This window comes from Drosophila virilis, chromosome 5 (assembly GCF_030788295.1).
Source record: "Drosophila virilis strain 15010-1051.87 chromosome 5, Dvir_AGI_RSII-ME, whole genome shotgun sequence".
NCBI lineage: Eukaryota > Metazoa > Arthropoda > Insecta > Diptera > Drosophilidae > Drosophila > Drosophila virilis.
In genome coordinates, this window is record NC_091547.1 from 18,127,888 (window position 1) to 18,145,544 (window position 17,657).

Genomic DNA, 17,657 nt, shown 5'->3' on the forward strand with positions numbered 1-17,657 from the left:
AAAAGTCTCTATGCTTAATGCACACGTGTGTCAAGGAGAAGCAAAAGAGTTTTTGGTGCGTTGACAGTGGTGCAACATCGCACATGTGCTGCGACCGCAGCATGTTCCTTACGTATGCTGATAAAAAGACGTCGATAATGTTGGCCGCAAATAAGTTTATCGATTCACCCGGCAGTGGCAGTGTTGAGTTGCACTGCAATAGAATAAAATTAAAGCTGCAAAATGTTTTATATGTCCCTGACTTAAGCATGAATTTTTTATCAGTAAGTGCTGCAGCAAAGTTTGAGAATTCTACCATATTTGAAGGGAAAATTGCGCTGATAAAAGACAAAGAAGGCAACGAGATAATAAGGGCAAGACACGAAAATGGTTTGTATGTTTACAAACATAGTCTTGATCAGGTTCATATGCTAAATAGTTCTGATTCATCTTCCATAAATGGCACAATAGATTTGGCCACCTGAATTTTAAGGATTTGAAATTGCTTAATGATAAGCAACTGGTGCGTGGTATGAAAGTTGAAAATGTACAATTAGAAATAAATTGCGATACATGTAATAAAGCAAAAATTTGTGCATTGCCATTCCCACAGAAAGCGAATCGTGTCTCAAAGCAAGTACTGGACTTAGTACATACAGACGTATGTGGTCCGATGAATGTTAAGTCGCTTGCAGGCAATCGATATTTCGTAACTTTTATTGATGACTACTCACGCAAGATATTTGTTTACCTTATGCACTCAAAAAGCCAAAGTTTTTGAAAAGTTTAAAATGTTTAAAACTTTTGTAGAATGCCAAACAGGAAATAAAATAAAGGCTGTGCGCAGCGACAATGGAACAGAGTATGTGAATAAGCAATTCACTGAATTTTTGATCGAGTGCGGTATAAAGAGGCAATTAACAGTTCCTTACACTCCGCAGCAAAATGGTGTGGCCGAACGTGCTAATCGGACCATCGTTGAAATGGCAAAAAGTCTTCTAATTCATTCAAAGCTTGAAGAATTTTTGTGGGCAGAGGCTGTTGCAACAGCAGTTTATTTGCGCAACAGATGTCCCACAAAAGCATTAGATGGAAGCACACCATTTGAGGTATGGAAGGATCGCAAGCCATCAGTACAGCACTTGAGAGTATTTGGCTCGCGGGCATTTGCACTCGACAAAGTCAGAAAAAGCAAGTTCCAAGCAAAGGGCAAGGAGTACATTTTTGTTGGTTACTCCTTTACAGCAAAGGCATATCGCCTATATGATCGCGAGAAGCGAACAGTTATTGAAAGAAGGGATGTCAAATTCATTGAAGGTGAGTTTGACATAGCAACAACTGATGCATGCAGTATTTCAGACAAAACACCTTCACGACGTACATTATCCCGTTTGAGTCAAATCATGAGGTTGCAAAAAACCACCCAGAGCAACCTGCCGAGGTGCAAGAGTACAACAGTGACTCAAATGAAGAAGAAGAGGAGGATTTTGTGAGCGCAAGCGATCCAGGAGAAGATGGCAACGATGACGACAATGACCAAGTAGCGCTGCCACAAGTTGAAGCTGTAGTAAAACATGGGCGTGGCAGGCCAAAAATTATACGTACAGGTCAGCCAGGCAGGCCCAGAAAGCAGTACCAATTGATCAATAGTCTTAATCAGATTGAAGACATTGAAACTCCGCAGTCAGTTGCAGAAGCATTACATGGCCAAAATGCGCAGGATTGGGAAAAGTCTATGCAAATAGAGTACGACGCTTTACAAGCAAATGAGACATGGTCAGTGTGTGAGCTACCTCCTGGACAAAAGGCCATTGGTTCAAAATGGGTTTACCGAATCAAGAGAGATAAAGATGGTAATATTGAAAAATTTAAGTCTCGACTAGTTGCACAAGGTTGTGGTCAACAATTTGGTGTCAATTACTGGGAAACGTTTTCTCCCGTAATTCGATATGAAACCATTCGCATGTTATTCGCAATAGCTGCCGAAAAAGAGCTGTATATGCATCAAGTCGACATTTCAAACGCATACTTAAATAGTAAGCTTAATGAAACTGTGTACATGAAACAGCCGCCGAATTTTATTGACAAGCAGCATCCAAATAAAGTCCTCAAACTAGAAAAGGCACTTTACGGGCTTAAACAATCCGGACGAGTTTGGAACAATACGCTCGATGAGGTATTGAGAGGCATGGATTTTAAAAGATGCAAAAATGAAGCATGCTTATACGTCAAGCAAAAGCAACAACAATTCAGCTACATCGCTGTCTACGTCGACGATTTAATCATAGTGTGTCCCAGCGAAGAAGACATAGCCGTGATTAAGAAGAAGATTGCATCAAATTTTAAAATGCACGATGGAGGCCCCATTAGCTATTTCCTAGGCATGGAAATCCAACGCGACGGCGATCGAGGTTCCGTTTCGCTGTGCCAGAAGACGCACATTCAAGGCCTATTGGACAAGTATGGCATGAGCAATTGCCGTCCAGTAAGCACACCTCTTGACCCAGGTTTTCAAGTGGACTGCAACGACGATACTTGTGTAAAGGTAAATATAACGCAATATCAGTCATTAATTGGTTCGCTTATACTTAGTAGTTTTGAGCCGACCAGACATTTTGCATGCTGTAAACAAATTATCACAAAGAAATGCTAATCCTCATGGAGAACACCAGTCTGCAGCAAAGCACATTCTAAGATATCTTGCGGGTACAAAGAATATGAAATTAGTATACCGTAAAAATGGCAAACCACTAAAAGGCTATGCAGATGCAGATTGGGGCAACGATCGGCTGGACAGGAGATCCTATAGTGGCTACGCATTTTTCCTGGCAGGCAGTGCGTTCTCTTGGACTTCATCAAAGCAAAGCGTTGTCGCATTGAGCAGCACTGAAGCAGAATATATTTCTTTGTCCATGGCTGCCAAAGAAGCAGTTTATCTACGCAGGCTACTTAGTGAGATGGGATGGTCAAAGGATACAGAGCCGTTGACTATATGTGGCGACAACCTAAGCGCGCAACATATTGCGCAAAATCCAGTCCATCATAAGCGCACTAAGCACATAGACATAAGGTATCATTTTATACGTGAAAAGGTACAATGTAATGATATTGCATTAGAATACGTACCTACAAATAATAATGTTGCAGATATACTAACAAAATGTTTAAGTAAGCAAAAGCACGTAGGCTTTGTAAAAACACTTGGATTGAATTAAATTTGTTATTTTGCAACTGATTATAATTAGCTTAAGAAGAAGTGTTAAAATAGTGACAATAAGCTGTTAAGCTTCTTTATAATCTGGCAACATTGTATCAGCATAGTACTCATTCTGTAATTGAGTACTTGTTCAGATTTTTGTACTCATGCTTTGAAGTTTCCATTAAACATTTAACCGAACCACTACGTGTGTTTTCTTTATGTGCATCTTAGGCACACTAGAAATTCCCCAACAATAAGTTAAAAAATAAATGTTTTCAAAAGCTTTGAAAATTATTTTGAAACAGATGCGACGGCAAACAAATAACTTTCATACTATCTTTTTCCATCAATTTACCACTGTTGTGGGTGGAGTTTCCCAAAGCCCCGTCTTAACATGCATCTTCATTACATAAGCTAACTACAGTAAAAATTTACGGTTTGGGCTGTGCGTTGATCACCAATTAGTCAGTCAGTCAGTCAGACAAAGAATTTTATGTATAAAGACGTGTTTGACACTTAGTCTGCATAGTTTATGTGGCTATAATATAAATAAAAACGTTTATATATTCTAAAGGCATAACTAAGGCAAAATAGCTTGCTATAACTAAGTACACCAAATAATATGTTGTGTTATATGTATAAAGATGAAAGCTACTTTTAGCTTTAATATATTTTATATACATATTTTTATGTGTATTTTAAAATGTAATTCTAAAGAAGGATTAAAACTTAAACTTACTGTATGCAATTTCATTCTTATTAATTATTTCCAAGTCGATACACAGCGTCTTACGCTTATCGCCATCCTATCGCCGGAGCATGCCAAATAAATTTCACATTTCCTGTCGCATTTATCACATTGAAAGCACTTCTCAAACGCGAACCCCTTTTCACACAGTTTTTGGGGCTATAGAAAATGCTTTGCAAATTGCTGCTGCTTCCGGCGCACATTTTTTCAACTTATTAATTTGCCGTTAAATCTTACAAGCAATTAAACTTGAAGACCCACAAAATTAGACAACGAAAACCAAAGCCAAAACCAAAGTCCGTAACAACAACAGCCAAGCAAAAACAACAACCATTCAAATACAAAATTATCAACACGTTCCGCTTATTAACTGGACAGTTTTGAAACAATTCGATAAATAAATAAAATGTCTGACACACAAATCCTTTCAACTGTACACTGAGAAAATCTGTCACAATGGTTTGAATTATGTGCGAAAAAGAAGAAGTGTAAGAGAGAACAAGAGAGGGAGGAAGAGAGCGACGAGGCTGCATAAAATTATATTGTTGAAAATTTCCGGAGAATCAGAAGCATTTTCAGTGTGCAAATATTTTTGGTTGGGAAATTGTGAGATGCGTGAATTTCACGCTTGCCTGAACTTCTGCCAACAGCCTACAAAAGTCAGAGGCAAATGGGTTCACAAGAAAATACACTAATACTCATTATGTATTACGTATCATGTTGATGATGGTGATTATGATTATTCAACATGATGATGATGAAAGTGACTTTGATTTTCGTTAGAATTTCTTCATTTGATGGCTTTGATTTAGATTTATGCATGCTGATATGCTTTAAAACGGATGCCCCAGCAAATACACACTCACACACACACACTCTCGCCCATACACACGCACTAGGATAGCCATATCCTTGGCTGTCTTTGGTGTCCTGGGCCAACATTTGCTAGCACATAATGCTTTCAAAGCTGCTGTCAGCCAGCTGCGCCACTTGAAGCAATTTATGAAGCATTTTACTTACTTAGCTGCTGATTTACTCCACCCTATCCCAATCGAGTTTTGCATGTGTGTGTGTGTGTGTGTGTGTATTATCTCTGTGTATGTGTATAACAGCTGGCGTGGACCTTCACATGGCACATGTGTCTGCGATTTTTCTATGAATATGAAATAAGTTTTTGCCTCGCATGTGCGTAAATAAACAAACAGCAGAAAGCAGCACACGGCCAGCAGCGGCTTTGTGGGCGTGGCAGAAGGAAATTCCCTTCTGTTCGAGCCGTGTCCTGACTAGCGATCGAGTGCGTTTGTGCAAACAATGTGTAGCATACTTTCAGGCAGCTGCCTCCTTTCAATGTTTGCCCAAGGCGTTGGCGAGCTCTAAGGATGACAGCCAAAGCTAATGTATTTGGAGATTTAAAGTGCGAAATACCCTGTAAGCTATGGTAACATTTAAAACTAACTTATTATTAATCTCTCCTTAATCTGTGGGCAAAGTTGTATTTTAATAAAATATCTTTGAAGAGTTTTGAATTTTAGCTTCCATCATTTAAATTTGTGTTCTCTGTTTTAAAACCACAATACTTCCCACGGCGCCATATATTTATTACAGGGTATACCAAATTCCCAAGCAGCTACAAATTTAATACACGTAGCCTACTTTACGGCTGCCAGTAAAGAAATTTAACGCAGATTTTATGCGGGTCACAAAAAAGAAAAAAAGAAATGGAAATTCCCACAAGAGAAACCCTTTCAGCTTGAACATTATTTAAACTATGGCATAAGATATGTGAGCCGAGCCCAAGGAAAGGTAAAATTGGCATTTTTCTGCGCATAAACTTAAACGAATAAGCCATAAGCCGGATCAGGCCAGACGCTGGTGACCCAAGGTTCACTTCCCAAGATGCTTTCGCTAAGCTGCAATTAAATTTTTATCGCCCGAAGCCCAATCGATGGACCAGACAACAATGACGAGACGTTTTCCACGAGAAGTTCCTAATTCAACAGAGGAGGCACTGGCTGTGGACATATAACTCCCATAATTGCACAAAGCGAATGAAGGAGCGAGACATCGCTTCGTTAGGGCGCCGTTCTGCCGTACTTTTGATGATTTGCAGTTTTTGTGCGGCATTTGAGAGTTGCCAGTTTGCCATTTTGTCTGTTGCTGGTTGTTTACATAAAAATATTGCCAGCGACGAACGGACGAGCCAAAAGAAAAACATAATGAGGCAGACAACAGCCCACATCCAACGAGCTAGCTGCCAGACGCGAATGACGCGACGCAGACCAAGCGGAGGCGGAACAGACAACTGGTCTGCGCCTTCCAATGCAAGTAGAAATGCCAACCAAAAAAAAAAAAAACGAAAAAAGAACAAACATAATAATAAGAAAATGGAAAAAAGAACTACCAGACAAAGTGGTAAATAGACGCAAAACGCGTGACTTTCACTTTGATGTCGCGGCAGCTGACGTCGAATTGACCGTGGCGCAAAAGCCGGGCTAAGAGATAGTTTACACTGAAATGAAATACGGGCAACTCTGGCTGACTGACTCCTTGTGCCTTGTTCGCTGGCAATGTTTGCATAGACAGCACGTGCAGCCAGCTGCAAAGTTTCTGCTCTTTTTATTTTTTCTTATTTTTCTACTATTGCTGGCTATAGAGCTTGCCGACGCTAGAGAAAACTAAAGCCAGGACTGGGCAGCAGCGGCACCGCCGTCAATAGTCATTCTTTTCAGCCTGGCTTATGGTGGGCATTAAAAAGCCAGTGACGAAGCCGGTAGAAAGCGGAATTTAAGAAAATACAAGCAATATTATTAAATACAATTTAAGGATGTCTCAATCACAATGGACCGAGCACTTAACCAGAAGTACAAACAACAAAATAATAATAATAATGTTCCACCGGCCATTTTGTTCAATGAATTGCAGATCAATTGCGTACAATTCAAGCAGAAAAATAATACCAAAATTGGAATTATGAAATTTAAAATGATTGAAAGTATGGAAAGTTCTAAGTAAATAGCAATCAAAATTGGCAATTGGAAATCATACTGTACTCCCGATTATAAGCTTTGTGACTTGTTTAATTAGATAATAATTAGATAATAAATGGTGAAGTTTGTGCAGTATATCAAGGGGTTATAAGTATTATAAAAAAGGTAAAAGAATTCCAGCTGGTCATGAGAAATTGTGCAACAGGTTATTAATGGTGTAACAACAGCTTTTGTTTTCTTAATTATTCCACTAGTAATTCCTTGACTTTAGACCCAATCCAGTAACTTTTATTCTGGGAAATTGCAAAAAGTTAAAGGAATATCAAAAATATTTAAAATATTTCTTGAATTTTTTGAACATTCACTGGCTTTTTATTTAGCTACACTGCAATATATCCTATCCTTTAAAGCGAGCAAGTAAGGATAGCTTCGCCGAATCACTCTGAATATCCTTTAATCGAGAAAGTAACCAGGATTTATTTTTCGGCCGATCGATCCTATGCCAGGCATATAATATATACTGTCTGCAACAGAATGACAAACCCAAGAACGCAAAGTTACAAGACGATAGCTTTTAAGCTGAGAGACTTTCACAGACATACCGACATGGCTTTATCATGGCATTATATATAGCATCTCCTTTTATGCGTTACACCCTTCATTATAAATTTATAATACCCTCAAAAGATACATTCAAGAATTAGACACACATTCACAAAGAAATTATGAAAAGTATTATTAGATGATTTACTTGCATTAATAATTGTAAATTAAATACCATATGAGCTGTGGGTCCCATTAAGATAATTTACTAATTATGGTATGATTTCTAAAAAGTTGTATGAAACATTCAGTTTTTTGTGTTTCACCACAAAGCCTGGCGTAGATATTGATATTTTTATGTTCTTTTGCAAAACAACTTTAACTGCTATGTTTTTCTTAACCACATGCACACAGCTCAGGTCTTTTGGAAACCTCTTTACAACTGACCAATGCAAACACAAATTTCACAGCTGCCTGCAGCTAGCCTGTCACTAAAGCCAACACATGGCCACTGAGACAGGCGGGCAGGGCACAGGCCAAGCAGGTTTCACTAAGAAAGAAAAAAATGAAGTAGAAGGGAAATTAGAAAAACATGAAAGTCAAGAAGAAGAGCTGAACATAGCAGTCAAGCTGCATGTGACACACCTTGAGGCATGTTGCAGCCGGAAAACTGGAACTGGCAAATGTTTGCTTGAGCGGCGTTGGAGGCAACACATAAGAGTGGCGGCTTATCAGCAGGTGCCACAATGCCACTCACCCACGCACACACACACACACATTTATATACATATTTATATACATATACATACATTCTAAAACTGAATCGGACTGTTAGAATGAGCGCCCGGGGTTAGTTGCATGCAAAAGTGCTGCTGTTTTTGGCTATCAAAACTTCAAGCGGCAATTTTGAAATGACAAATAAAACTGAAAGAGTGGAAGACTGAAAAAAAGATGGCAAAAGCTGTAAATAATGAAGCGTAAACTTTTGCCACAAATAAAGAAAACGGGCATCGGGAAAAATTAGCCGGGCGCCTTTTTGCCGCTGCCTTTGAGCAATTGTGTCAGCAGAGACGCCGCAACTTGAGGCAAATGTAAAAAATGCCGTTGCATACTTTGCGGCTGTCTGCGATAAAAGTTTGCCCCGTGCGAACGCCAAATTGTGTGTAAATACTTAAAAAGTCGTTAGTGCTGGCAAGAAATGGACGTATATACGCAAAAGGACGTGGTCCAAGAACGTGAATACCAGAGTAGGAAGAGAAGGTGTTACAGGCTGTGCTGGTTGAAGTTATGATCTAGAGATGAGCGCGTGTCCGGACAAGAATTAAATACACGCTCAAAAATACAAAAAATTAAAACATGAAAAATATATAAAAAGTATACAGTACACGAAACGCGCTTCATTTTTATGAGTTAAATATCAATCAAAATTTCTTTAAATTTCTGCTTTATCACTAGATTTTTTCAGCTCAAGTTTAGGTGATTGTTTGGTTAATCTTGGTTCCTCGAAATATGTGCTCCATTTTGTAGCCAAAAAAAAATGTCTGTCGATTACAAAATATCAATAAAACATTATTATTTATATGGCATCGTGTTGAGTCGTGTTAGTTCGTGTTGACTTATGCTCAGTCTTTTTTTTGCCTTGTTAACTGGTCGAGCACGCAAGCATTCTGCTAGCCTAGCTCGTGCCACGCAAAGTAGAAGAGAAGTAGAAGCACACGATATTCAAGTTGCAGGCGCTGCAAATATTTTTTAATGAGCAGCGTCTAGTGAAGACGTCGCGTCGCCTTCATCATTAAAAATGTGCAGGCATCGACTTTGATGATTGATTGAGTTCAGTTACAGTTGGCTGCATGTCGTATGCATATTCCGAGCGCGAGGGCGGGACGTGGCAATGGCACTGTCATTGGTAGAGGCGACTGTGGCCATTAATTGCGCCTGAAAGCGTGCTGCTGCAATAAATTTGCTTAATCAACTATTTAGGCGCAGTGTCTGTCACGCTGCGGAAGTCAAGCTGGTGCGCCGTGCCCATTAGTGCTGACAAGCGAAGGGACGGAGGAGAGTAAGGCAACTCGTAGACGGGGCTCACATGTGTTGCATGCTTTTAGGCGTTGCTCAGACGACACACATAATCCTAATTAATTGCCAGCATCAAGCTCGACGGCGGCACAAAGCTTCACTCACTTGTGCCGTAATTCGAATGCATCCACAGCATTCACATTGCTGGCATCCTGACCGGCTCGTATCCCATTTGCCTCGCTTGGCAGGTGCACGTGAGCACTTCGTGTGCACCATTTAGTCGCCGAGTGGGACGGGCGGCAGCAAGCAGCAGCGGCAAGCTGACGAAAACAGAAGGCCGATGCTGGCTCGGGTAGCAGCCACTGTTCATTGCGTTTCATGCCATTGCCCCATTATTTCCTTTTGATTTGCTTTGGCTGCAAAAGTCGTGGCGTGTGAATGGCGCCCAAGCGTCGTCCTCGTCGTCATCGTCGTCGTTTGTCGGCAGCGAGCATTTCATGCACTTGGCTGAGCTTTGAAGTTGCTTAACGCGTTTGATGTTTGCTGCAGCAGCAGCCGCTGGGCCGATGCTCATTTGTATTGGGTGTGTGTATGTGAGTGTGGAGCCATAAAGTTTAATGCATACAGCGAGGTGTGACAGCTGGCAATGGGTCGTTTTCGGGATACATATCATTCAATAGCGTACAGCGAGGGGCATGCCGCAAAAAGGCCGAGGCAAAGTCTTTTGCAGGCACTGTAAAATCCTAAGAGCTGACATTGCAAAAGGCTACGGGTGTTACATATACGAAGGGCTACTAGGTGTACGGCCTATCGACAAGAGCAACGACTGTTAAACGTTTAAAATTTAAGTTTTACTCTGGACTGTTCAAGTAATATACACCAATATTACAAAAAGCAATCAGTCTGGCATGTTATCGAACGGAATCATTGATATGGCTTAAAAAAGAATGCACTTTATTGAAAAATAGTAGATAATTTATGAAACTCTATATTGGGTTGTCATTACAATATTTTGACGTTTTCTAAAAGTAACTTAAAATTTTTTAATATTTGGGTTATAATAAATGGATAGTATATAGATAGCTATATAAAATTATCTATTCATTATATAATTAATTAAATAGTGAATGACAAAGGATTTTTGGGCAGTCTTATCGACTCAATTAAACATCAAAGTCGTTAATTAGCTCTAATTAAAACAGGTAATCGTAGACAGGTAAGCCACTAGATTGTGGGCTAATAGTTTGGTAACATTAATTCTTTAACACTGTAAGTCTATATGCACATACTCTAAAAGTGTTTGATTTTTATCATATTTTGGGAACCCTTATAAACGACGTTAAAACAAGCTAAAGTCTAATATAGCAACTTTTAACGAAGGAGCCAAAAAAGATGGTAAACCCTAAAGACCAAAGCAAAACACGAGAGAAAAAATTGCAAAAAGTTTTGGCCGCTCGAAAGGCGGCAAGGGCTGTGCATAAGAGAGAGAGTTAGACGCTTAAGGCTAAAGAGAGGCAGAGAGAATGAAAAAGAGCTCGTTTTAAATATGCCGCAATAATCGAAGTTGAAGTCGAACATCAATGGCTGCCAAAGCAGTAGGGCAAGCTTCAGGGCGACGGCAGAGCACACAGCAGACGATGCCGGAGCCGGTCAGAGCAGAGCAGATCCCAAAAAGTATGCAACACAATTTTAATTAGTTTGAAAAGTATTTTAATTTTTGCAATTTGTGTGCGCCACACGGCGGCAGCCGGAGCCACAGAAATCTCTTGCCTATTGCCAAAGCAATTGTTACAGCACGAACGACGCCCATACAACGTTGGACCGAGGGGAACAAGTCGAAATCTCGTTTAATGCGGCACTTTAATGATTATTAACATTATTAGTTGTAATGAGCGTCGTCAGCCCGTTTAAAGTTTGCCGAGCAAAATTTGCCAGCTATTCAAAGAATGGATGCGTAAAACAAAAGCCAGCAAAACGCAAAAACCCAACAAAATAGAAAAAATTAAAAAAAAAAAAAAAAAAAAAAAACTCAAAACTGTTAAAATAAAAAGCAAAAACCTAAGCGAAAGTTGAAAAGTTGGTAGAAATTTTTGCAATTATTTTTCTGTTTTAATGCAATAGTGGCGTTTCCAGTCCCCCCCCCCCCCCCACCCTTTTCGTACTTCATTTTACTCTTTTTTTTCAGCTTTGAAGCAAAAAGTTTGTTTAAACTATGCGGCCAGGCCGTTCTGAACGGTTTACATTTCGTCCGTCGATCTGTCCTACTGTCCGCCCGTCTGTCCCGGCCAGTTTGGCGGTTGCGTTAAGCATTCTCAAAAGTATGCTTTGATTTTGCGTCCGACGTTTGACGCATTTGCCAACTGCGTGCAATTCAGTGTTCGAATTGTTTGTGCTTTGGGTTCGCCCAATTTTTGCCGGATATATTTATTTTTTAGACTTTATGGTGTTTGCTTTGAGCTTGCTTTTTTTTTATTTCCAGAAAGTTTTTAAATTAAAGCCACTAGTTTTGGTCAAAGTTTAGCTAAAGTGGAAGTTATAAGACGAACAATTTTTAACTGAACTTACAAGTGAAATGAGGCAAGGCACTTACCTAAAACGAGAATAGAAAGGAAAATATATTAATTATTTTTTCTAATTATGGGAATGCCAAATAACATAAGAGTAATAATAATCAACCGACTGTCGGATCTGTCTTTTTTTCTAATGTTATTTTAAAAAATATATTGCGAATTTTGCTTTCGACTTTCATGGACTTCAAAAGCTTCCAAAACTATATATTTTTCCTTTAACTGAGCTAATCAATATTTGTCAATGTGTTGCCAGAAGCTCGTAAGACGCCCAATTTGCGGCTCAAATTCCGTAGCTGCCTTCGGCAACTATTTCAACCTAGAAGCTGTCGCGTCGCAAAAGCACGCACACACACACAAGTTAGGGTGCGCTAGGACTTAATTACACACAACTCATTTGCCGCATACAAAAACAAACTCTCCGGTGGCACAACCCTGGGACCCCACATGGGAACTGACAGACAGTAGACATAGTCGTTGTCGTCGTTGTCGCATTTGAAATAGAAAACCCAAAAAGGACACAAGCGGCGAGGACAACACATGACACAGAACAGAAGCTGAAGCTTAACCAGAGGCTGAGATTGAGGCAGTGGCTGTGGCAGTCGCCTGGTGGCAGCCACAATCAGTGAAGCGTGCAACTAACACAGACTTTTGTTTATATGTCATACAAATTACTCATACGTTAATAATTTAAACGGATGGCTGTTGATGATGGCCAGTCGAGGCGTCTGCAAATTTGCTTTGCCAATATAACCCACCGCCTCCACGCCATTGCTCCAGCCCTTAAGCATACTGTGAAATCAATATGAAATGAAAACCAAATACGCATTGCCGTCTCTCTGCGAGTCTGCCTGTCTGCCTGATGGCCTGTCTAAACATAAAGGCAGCACCTCAAGCTTGTTTACTTTATGCCCGATAACTTTCATTATCATGCCCCAAAATTCATAGCCGAAAGCAAAGATAGATACATATATATGTACCCACATACGTGTCCATATACTCTATGTACGACTGTATATTGCACGCTGGAAAATTCATTATTTCATCAATAAAACAATGCGGCAATCAATATTTTCGCTTGGCATTGGCTTTGTTGCCAATTATGCGGACATACGTATATTTATATTACTGAGTTCTTATTTGCTTTTATTACATTTCATTCATATATAAAATGGACGCTAAAGTGTTTAGGATATGCTCGTAATTCGTGTCTGCAATAAACTGACGTATTCTTTTGGTAAAAACTAATAAAATAATCGGATATAAGTTTTTAAATATAAATGCAATTTTAATTGACGTAGGAAAAGAATAAAATTAAATTATCAGCAAGGTTATATTTTAGCAATGCGAACATTCACGAGTTTGGATCTCGTATTAACGTTTGGAAAGAAGTAAAACATTTTGAAAAATTCGCAAAACAGTTTACTTTTTCATAAGCAAATAAAATACTTGCTCTTCTTTCCTCAAAACTATTCTGCAATTTAATATAAATTTTGCTTTTAAATTTCAATAATAAAAGGTTTTAATTGATTTTAGCCGTCTTAAGCCAAATAAGTTCTTTAATTGTGTAAACAAATCGTTTACTTATAATACGAGATAAATAATAAGAATTATGCGAAATAACATTTAGGATATATTCAAATCTAACCAGATTTAATAAGTTGTACATGGTTAACTATGTTTATGCTTCGAAATGGTACACACATATTTAATTTATATACTTAACTCAGACTGATGGTGGTTGAGATTAGTGAGCCAGCACTCGGAGAATCGTCAGGAATCGGAATCGTCATATTCATACTCTTGACCCACTTTAAGGTCGGGCCACTTCAATGGAGAATGCGGATCGCTTTCGCCAATTAAGTAACCCCCCCTTAGAGTGGGGCAAGGGCAACAATATATTTGCTCCCGGTCTCAACTGTAACGGTAGCTCGGCAAATTTTCGCACCCACTGAACTATCAACGATTCAACTGGATGTTCACTGGTCTCATTTGGCTCTGCATTTAAATCATCTTCGTCTGGTATAAGTAGGTAATTGAACTTGTTTAAGATTATCAGCGTGAGCCAAACGATTTTGAAGGTCAAACAAATAGAATTTACTATCTAAACGTCTAGCGTAAGGTAGACCAAGAGCATCAAGAATTCCACCAGCCTCGATTATACCTTTTTGATTCTGGGAACCAAACAGTTGGCATCTACCATCACGACGCAGTGCTGGGACAGGGCAGCCCAGTGTGTCCCATTGGAAAACGGTTGGTATTACAAATATGCCATCGTTATGCCTATGCCAGGGAGATAATATATATTTATTTAGCCCACCATCATCTGTTTTATCTATATTCTTGCCTTTAACCTGGCTCTTCAAATTTCTCAGCTCCTGTTCCTGAAAACATTTCTTTAGCTGCTGCTCAAGTATGGCAACTCTTTTTTTTGCTTCCTGGTAGATTTTGTCAATCATTTCTGTTTTCTGTCTTATATCGTTTGCATTTGGTTTCCGATGTTCGATCTGTCTGTGATGGCTTTCGCTTTCTTGGCATTTCATTTTTATTTCAACCTCTTGAGCTTTTCCAGCATTTTCCACTTTTTTGGTGTTCACTTTACCATCCTTAACATGGCCATGCTTCGATTGAACTGTTTCCCAGTACATTTTTTCATTTTCACTCATTTTTATTTCCGAAGGGTTGCATTTTCTGTCCACTTTTGCGGAGTTTTTGCTTGCCGTTTGGCAGGGTTTCGCGCATTCCTCGGGCTTGGTCATATTTGCGGCTTCCTTGCATTTCTGAAGGTGTGCTTCATTTTTTGGCCTGCATTTGTTTTTCGTTGCGGTTTTGTTTGGATCGGTGTTTCGGAATTCCTTGCATTTTTGTAGATGTGCTTCCTTTTGCAGCCTGTTGAATTGACATGCATTGCATTTATTTGGCATTTCGGTTTTATTCGGATCGGAGTTTGGATATTCCTTGCATTTTTGTGGATGTGCTTCCCTTTTCGGCCTGTTTAATTGATATGCATGGCATTTACCTTGCAGTTCGGGCTTATTCACATCATTGTCTAGAAATTTCTTTATTTGCTCGAGTATGAACTGATTCTTCTGCTTTTCGTTAGCTTCCAAGAACTTTTTCGGAAGTATCGGTCCAGCTGCTTGAATTTTACTAGTGTTGCTTTGAAGCTTCTGGTGTAGGCCCTGAGCATGCTTGTCTTCTAAACGCATTGAGTATGTACTTTTAAGTAACTCACATTGCCTGATAATGTCATCGATCTGTCTAACTTCAGAGTTAATATAATAAATATTAGATTGATCGTTGCTCACGTTCTTCGCATTACATCCTTTCTGCAGCGTTTCGACTTTTGATTGGAATTTTAATGGTTCATCTGAGTTGTTGCTTTGCTTCTCCTTCAATCTCGAGCTGTCCAACTTATCTAACGTTCGCTGGTACGCCATCCAGGATTTACTAAGCGCATTTATATTCGCATCCTTCGGATCCAATAATCTCTTCTCGTTTGTTTGCATGTCCTTAATGCGTCTGGCTTTCTGATAGCGCAGGTCATGCAATTGTGTCTTCGAGTACGCGCTCTTTGTGCTCTTTACAGGATCTAAGAATATGCTTTTATGTGTCGAGCTCAAATCGAAACCTGCATTTGGAAATTTTTGTCCAACAGTACTCATTTTAGCGTTGAGTGCCTTTTTGAGTATAGAAGTCTGGCTTGATTTTTTGCCGAGACGAACGCTGTTCGGCGTATTTTCGGTCGACAAGTGTCTTTTCTGATTGCGTAAGTTATTTCGCTTCTGCATATCATTGACATATTTCGCTATCTTATCTAGTTCCAACTCCTTGCGTTCAGAAAACTGTGCCTCAACTGGGTTACTGCAAATGATATAACTTTCCCATTGCCGCAAATTCTCGAGCGCCTCTTCGAACTTCTTGCTAGGCGGCTGGTTACGCCACAGATCGCTCGAGCTCTGTTTTACCCTGGAGAACAGCGTATTTACGTCACCTTCAAGCAAATCCAGTGTGGATTCTTTTTCAGACTTATTAAAAGCCGATAGGTCCTTACAAAATGTTTGGGTCAGGTACTTATCTTTCGAGTTCTTGGGTGGGCTACACATGTAATCTGACGAGGATTTTTCACTAGATTTGGGTACAGCGACATTTGAAAAAGGAATTGCCTTCAATTTTTTGAAGAGTATGTTTGCTTTCCCACAAAAATTTTCTACTGGATCGTCCGTCTCCTCAATATTGTTTGAAGAGTACATATTTGGATTGCCCTTTATGGATTTAGCTTGGCTGCACGAAAATGGCACTTTCTGGCCGGACTTTTTGCCAAGAGCACTTCGGACTGTTGCTCCTTTATCTACAATTTGGCGAGAAAGGGAAGGGGACCTTTGACTTCTAACCTGAAAATTTGACAGAGGATTTGAAACACCAGACTTTGATCCAGAATAAACTGATATAACATTTGGAGTATTCGGTTTCTTCTCCTGCATTTTGATTTCAGATTTTTTGCAAAAGAATTTCTCTGTACGCGAATCTGCTTTTTGGGTCTTTGGTTTCGCATCGCAGTTGATGCAACGTGTATTTCCAGATTTTTGAGGTTTTTGTTTGGCTGTGAAATCGGTAGACCGAATATTGCTGGGGCGTTGATCCAACAGTATGACGTCTTCTGTTGGATTTGGCACTATTATGGATTCAGCAACATTTTTTAATTGTTCTTGTTGCGAAGAGAAATAAATATTTAAAGATTTACGCTTCTCTGCCTTTGGCCACTTCATTTTTTCTGTATTGCATGCTATTATATTACTCTCTTTCGTCAACTGCTCTGGCTTTATTTCTACGGTCTTCTTGGAGACACGGTCCGGTATTGAAAATAGCTCACTTTTGGCAGATGATGGCTCCTCGCAATCGTAGAATTTGTCGCTCTGTGTTTTTTTTACCGAAGTGTTTGGTTCATACAATAGTTGCTTTAAGCGATCTAGAAACTTCTTAGAACCACCATACCAAGATGATTTAATTGGTGCTCGCTTGCGCGACATATGACGTTTGGGGTAGGCTTCAGCTTTTCTGTCTGCAAAAATGTGCCGCTTTGTAGAGCTTTCAGTTTTTTCTGCTGAGTGTACATTCCATTCGAAGTATACTTCATTTTTATTCTCAATTGGTAGACTTTGCCTGGCATAGATTTCAGTTGTCTTTTTGGCTGATGGTTTCCTGCTAGAATTTCTATCGCATAGGCTGGAATTGGAGTTCTGCTGGCGGGAGTAAGCAGAACAACTTTTAAATTTTGTTTCTGGATTCTTCTGAACGGCACGGCCAGCCACCCCAACACGACACGGCTCCTTTTCAGATGGATTCTTATTTGAGTCAATGCATCGCGGCGGTTGCGAACGCGGGGAACCCCTAATGTTGCGGTTTACTTCTGCCGGTAGCTGGCAACGCTTGCATCCGTTCAGAATTGGCTGCAGCTGTACACAATTGCAAATACGCCACATGTTGGCAACGAAATGCAAGTGAATTTTGTTCAAAATAAAAAACCAAATATGTATGTACTTATATATCATTTATATCTATGCCCAACGATAATTTTTTTTTTAAATCTGTTAAATCTGATGAGAAGACTGATTAAA

General features: G+C 39.6%; 2 protein-coding genes across 5 annotated transcripts in view; both read right to left on the reverse strand.

Annotated features, from left to right (window-relative positions):
* The window catches only part of tei (teiresias), a 224,460-nt gene that overhangs the window by 127,146 nt on the left and 79,657 nt on the right, over positions 1-17,657 (reverse strand). The window lies entirely within an intron of this gene.
* LOC116651198 (kinesin-like protein KIF20B) lies at positions 14,163-17,591 on the reverse strand. The gene is made up of 2 exons (XM_032437059.2): positions 14,387-17,591; positions 14,163-14,322 (listed from the first exon to the last, which is right to left on the reverse strand). Exons 1-2 carry the CDS (start codon positions 17,589-17,591, stop codon positions 14,300-14,302), a joined length of 3,228 nt encoding a protein of 1,075 aa, XP_032292950.1. The 3' UTR covers positions 14,163-14,299.

What these genes read in the sequence shown, in the direction of transcription:
- LOC116651198 (XM_032437059.2), bottom strand. Translation starts at nt 17,591, where the DNA reads ATGATATATAAGTACATACATATTTGGTTTTTTATTTTGAACAAAATT. An exon ending in TTTGAAGAGCCAGGTTAAAG is followed by an intron (nt 14,323 to 14,386) that starts GCAAGAATATAG and finishes TCCCTGGCATAG; the next exon opens with GCATAACGATGGCATATTTG.